General features: G+C 32.4%; 1 protein-coding gene across 8 annotated transcripts in view; it reads right to left on the bottom strand.

Moving 5' to 3' along the window:
- Window positions 1-834: 834 nt before the first annotated feature.
- LOC143257380 (cytotoxic granule associated RNA binding protein TIA1-like) overlaps window positions 835-6,000 on the bottom strand; it is a 248,021-nt gene continuing 242,855 nt past the window's right edge. For all 8 annotated transcript variants that reach the window (XM_076515962.1, XM_076515960.1, XM_076515959.1 and 5 more), the window contains 4 exons: window positions 5,069-5,153; window positions 3,675-3,801; window positions 2,822-2,955; window positions 835-1,491 (listed from right to left, as the gene is read on the bottom strand). In XM_076515962.1, the coding sequence (XP_076372077.1) occupies window positions 1,347-1,491; window positions 2,822-2,955; window positions 3,675-3,801; window positions 5,069-5,153 (491 nt within the window). In that variant the 3' untranslated portion in view covers window positions 835-1,346. The remainder of the gene's footprint in view (window positions 1,492-2,821; window positions 2,956-3,674; window positions 3,802-5,068; window positions 5,154-6,000) is intronic.

Below are 6,000 nucleotides of genomic sequence, written 5' to 3'. Positions count from 1 at the left end.
TCTTAGATGGTTTATTCATTCCTCCTATTTTACCAGTAAATTTTGCTCTGTTTTGGTTCCACATTCAGTTTATGTGTCTCATCACAAGATGACACTGTTGTTTCTTTTTTTTTTGTTTTATGCAAGTCATACAAACATCTACAAATTCTCCAAACTGTACAACAAAAATCTACACACACACATACACAGACACACACATCACGTCTGAAATTAAAGTAACATAAAGGAGGACCCATTATTGGTTCCCTGGAAATCTTACATTACTGCCTCTGAACGATCCCTGCATGCATTTCCAATAAACATCAATCTCAACATCTCTGTGGATAACAGAGATGTTCCTCATCAAATGATCAGTTGAAAAATAACACAAATCAACTGTTTATTAAAGAAAAGCTTTAAAATAGTGAAATCCTCTCAAGATGAAGTCCAGGTGAATTAACTCCACTTACAAGATGTTTACAACATAAGCATAAATTGGAATTAATAATTACGGGTCCTTTCAAGTGAGGAGAAAGTTTTTTCTCTCACACAAACTCTTCCATATTCTCTACTTAATTAGGGATCTGTATATTTATGAGAACATGCATGTACACAAGTAACTCCAAGACAAAGATATATTCTGATTCCTAGACTGTATCTACTGGAAAACAAAACCCAAGAAACCATTGTTAGGAGTTACTGTTTTCTACTTGAAAGTGTATGGAACTACAGAGAGGCCAAGCTAATGAATTAAGGCAAGGCAACATTTGTTACTATTACCAATACTATTTACAGATAATTAACATATACCTTGCATTTGAAACTTCACAACTCTGAAATTATCTTATATATATATATATATTTGTATTTATTTATTTATACACAATTTACCTTGCCATTTACTCACACTAATGTTACAGGATAACTCTTTTAATTAAGGAGAGATGATATGGTGACTGGAAGGCTTTGGGCTGGAAAGTTCTACTAATCTACAACACCTAAATGTAGCCTAAAAAAAAAATCAAAAAAAAATCAGGTATTCTATTTAAACAAGTCAGTTTCCAGCCAAATGCCAAATATTTAGACCCAATATTTAGATCCAGTCCAACACCACAGCTTCTCTCCAGATATTCTTCTTCCAAGGACAAGGAGTACAGACGAGCCATAGAAGAACCAGGGAATTGTCATCCAATCAACGAAGCACCTCTGCCAGACAAACCTGGCTGGTATTCAACTGACCAGTTATAATCATGAAAAGCCAGCCAGGTACTAGTAGAGGAAAAAGAATACATTCTGATTGCAAAATCCATCCCGAAAGCCATCTGATTGGAGGTGAAAGGGTTGTAAGACAGGTGACGTCATGATGCTTACTGCGCCTGGTATTGTTGCAAGGGATAGGCACCTATAACTCCAGGTTGTTGTCCAATTGGGCTCTGAGCTGCAGCTGCGGCAGCCGCGGCCATGTGTGGTTGTCCCGGGATTCCTTGCCACGATGCCATCTGAACACCCATCCTATTAAAAAATGATTCTGCAATAAGTTACCATACAGGTGGAAAACTACAGTTTACTTCTTTTCTTTTTAGAATGTTAAACTTTAGTTTATTAATCATATACACAAGAACATTTTTATTTCTGTTTTAACTCCTAAACTTTCAAATTTCACTTTTTGTCCACTAAAGAAATCTACACAGAGAAACACTAATACAGGAGTAACCCAAGGAAAGTGAGTACCTTGAGTTGTATTTTAAAAGTTGTAAAAGAAACTAATATAGAAAGACAACCTCTACAACACGTTTTAATAACTACAGTTACAACTCGGACTATCAATTGGAAGTTTTGATATGTTTTGTACAAAATATGTGTTCACTGTCTTATGTAATAAATTTTGATTCATTCCTATATTTATTATATAAAATTAGAAACAAAACTAAGTGAATTTAAAAATAAAACTCATATAAGCATTCTATAAAATGACATTTCAACAAAACAGAAGACAGTAAATAACCTGCTACTAACTGTTAAAATTAATGACTCAGACACAAAAAATAAGACGTCGGAGCAAACCTGAGATAGAACTCGGAAGCTGTGGTACCTGTATCAAATGGTACATCCGTTTAGAAAGGCTTAATAAATGCAGCATTTACTGTTCTACTAAAAGATAAGAGGGTTCCATGAGCTTTGTGATAACATGAAAAATGTGAAGAAGGAATATCTTGAAGTATCAGTTAAAGAGAACCTTCCCAGAATGCTTTGTTGACTTAAATGTGGATATATAATGATTGCTGGTTGATACTACTTGTTTATTGTCTCTTCTTTGGGACTTGTTCCCCCATTTCGGGTTGTTCCTACAAGTTGATGTAATGTTCAAAACAAGCTCATAAATACATGAAAGACACTTCAAGTGTTCTGTTTCTCCTATGTTTATCCTCTAAGAAGAATGACAAGTTGCAAAATAGGTCTACAATGAAGCAAGCCTGGATAAAAGAATTAGTAATTTATGTTTGTCCTTGGTCATACTACAACAGGAGGGTTTTCATAAAAATGTCTAGCAACAGCAGTGTTTTCACTACAGTTTCTTACAATAAAAATGGTATTGTGGTTCACTCCCATTCAACTCAAGTCCTGAACTTAAATAAAGTTTTTTTACCATACCTAAACATGAGAAACAAAATAAAGGTGATTATTTTACAAAACAGTAGTGAGCACATGTTAATGTTTCACTTGAAACAACACTTTTCACCTATTTCTCACATTTGTGTGTGTGTGTTATACACATTATTCACCAAATGTTTAAGATATTATTAAGAAATAATAATCAATCAGATCCTAAAATTACACTTACCCAAATCCTTGGCCATAGTACTGTCCATATGGATACTGCATCCCCTGCATAAACTGGCCCTGCACTGGGGGAAAGCCCTGAGGGTACCAGTACCCCAGCTGCTGGTAAGGGTAAGTGTAGGATGCTGTCATGTTCTGTAAAAATAAAAATAAAACAAATTCTTATGACATACTGCTGAAACTGGACTTGTTTAATAACTGACAATATTTTTGTTTACCTAAATTACGTACCTGGCTTTATTTCTCTCCGATAGCAGTCAAGAACTAACATTTAACATTGACTGAAAGGAAAACACACCAAATTTAGTTCTCTAATATCCATATTAACTAGCATTAACTCATTGTCTCTGAAATATTCTTACCTCAACAACTAAATAATTACTCCATACAAAAATAAACAGTTTACTGACTGGCTCTTTCCCTTTTATGGTGACATCTGGTGTATATAATGACCTCCCCCCAAAAAAAGAAGGCTGAATTTTTTAACCTTAGACCTCAACACATGAAATAACTTGACCTAATTTACTGTTGACAATAAAAAAAAAGCTACAAGACACAGTTAACAATTGAACTTAATGAAGGCTTGAAAAATAATATATTTCATTCTATTATGCTGAAACAATTCTTTATTAGATGCCTGACAAGATACAGTGAAAGAAACTATTAAGATTTAAGTTCCTTGAAGTCAATAACATTATTTAGTTTTCATAAGTTTACCACTTTACAATGTCCTTGTGATTAGTGAATGTCACACTTTACAATGTCCTTGCGATTAGTGAATGTCACATTTTACAATGTCCTTTGGGAATATCATTTGTGATATATTTTTCTCACTAGAATTGTTTTTTTAATACCTGAGCCTGCTGCTGATTAGATGGATCTGAGGATTCCTTCCCCCATGAACACTTGACAATCTGACCATTTATCTCAGAATTATGAGTTCCGACAATGGCATGTGTTGCTGCTTCTTTAGTAGCGAATCTAAGACAAAAAAAACGTGTGGTAAAAAACTGATGAATGCTATTATAAAATCATACTAATTATTTTCCCCACACATTTTACCTGGACAATGTTTTTGTGTTTACAAAATTACTTAAAAATCATAAATATTTTTTCACACTCTATTCATAAAATTATTTGTTTTGTGGAACTCAGACCTACAATCTATAATGTCTATTTATAAGGAAATAATTGCTTTAACACTAACATTAGAACAGCGACACAATCTCTGCACTTTCACAGTATCTCTTTATAAAGATAAAAAGATTAAAATTAAAGAAATGAGGAAGACCAGTGTAACATTCAACGTTTTTTTTAATGTAAAAATGTAGCAGACACCCAGAACCTTATTACAAAGTTACAAAACTGATAAATGTTGTAAATAATATAAAAGAATTCACACAATAATTTCACAATACAAAACAATCATCAGAAACTGGAACATCTGGAAATAAAAAAAACAATATATTATACTATTAACTTTAGGAAGATAAAAGACAATTTTCTTTCTTGAGTTTTACTAATAAATCCTAGAGGTTTGCTTCTGGCAGTCTGTTTTTGTTAAATTAGGAGCAACTTCCTTCTGAGAAATAACTGCAAATGATGAATAATAATATTACATAATGGATGTCCCACACCTTATATTTATTTTGAACTAGTCCATTTCTATATGTAAGGTTTTATAATTAATGTAAAATCTATTTAATGGACAGTGTATCCCACTGTCATGTTGGTACTACAGCTCAGTTGCTGTTCGTACTAGGATGCATTCTATTACTTAGTCTCTGAATAAAATTCAGTCTATATTTCTTTTCTAGACAATTTGTTTATAAACATTATTACAACTTAACTTATCATTAAAATGAATAAAACATTTGCTAGATATTCAACCAAAGGTGTTGTTATGTAAAATGATTTCTAATCTAACTTCTTTTGTGCAAAACCAATTTCTACCTTGGATTTTTTTTCTTCAACAACATTAATTTAACATTGTTCATTTAAGACACTGTGAAATACACAGTAACATTTTAAATTACTATTATTGTTATTTTTTACTTATTGTATTAGTTAGTGAAACAATGAAATCCTAAAATAGACTTTCTATTTCTGTATGGCAAACGTTTTCCCTGGTTGCCAAAAATTTGGCATAACTCACACAAACATCCCTACATAGGTGATAACTAAGGTCCATTTGAAAAATTATTACTTCTTAAAATCATGTTTATGAATTTACTCATTGGAAACATACCTGATAAATGCATAACCTTTATCCTTGAAGACTCGTATTTCTTGTATAGGGCCAAAGGTCATAAAAGTCTTGTGAATGAGTTCATCTGTTTAAAAAGAGACGTGGTAAACTTAACCTACGACTACGCATAGGTAAAATACAAAAATTTACATTTCAGTAAAATAATTCTATTTCATAGGTAAAATACAAAAATTTACATTTCAGTAAAATAATTCTATTTCAAAACACAAGTTATTTTTGCAGTTGTATCTTACAGTAAGTAAGCAGTGTGATGCTGTTACTGGTAGGAAAAATATGATTTTAGGTTATATCTACAGAAATATTGAATACAAGTCTAAAGAGGTTATAGTTTCATTGTATAGGTTACTGGTAAGGCCATACTTGGAATATTGTGTTCACTCTTGGGCTCCTCACCTTAGGAAAGACATTGAATTGTTGGAAAGGGTTCAGAGAAGGGTTACTAAAGTGGTGCCTGGGATGGAAGGGTTTTCATATGAGAGGAGGTTGAAAACTCTAATTGATTTCTCTTATAAAAGAAAAGTTAGAGGAGATATGATTGAAGTGTTTAAGCTTGTAAAAGGAATTTATAATGTTGAAGCATTTTTCATACTTAACAGCGAGAATGATAAAAAGAAGGAACACAAATATATATTTAGGCAAAGTAGAAGCTATTTTCAGCTAAGACAATTTTATTTTTCAAATAGGGTGGTTGGTTTATGGAATATGTTGACTTCAGAAGTTGTGGATACAGTAATTTTAGTTTTGCTTAGAGGACAAGAGAGCCAAGATGGACCAACAGGTCTCTTGTTGTCCTTAAATATTATGTTATTTAATAATATTAGCTGAAAATTTTGCTTAATGACACTGAGTTGACCTGTACAGTGAGAAAAAGAAATATGACCCTCCCAGGTCTAATGTTGTATCAATTTTGC

This window comes from Tachypleus tridentatus, chromosome 7, assembly GCF_004210375.1.
Source record: "Tachypleus tridentatus isolate NWPU-2018 chromosome 7, ASM421037v1, whole genome shotgun sequence".
NCBI lineage: Eukaryota > Metazoa > Arthropoda > Merostomata > Xiphosura > Limulidae > Tachypleus > Tachypleus tridentatus.
This window is presented reverse-complemented; position numbering and strand designations above follow the sequence as displayed.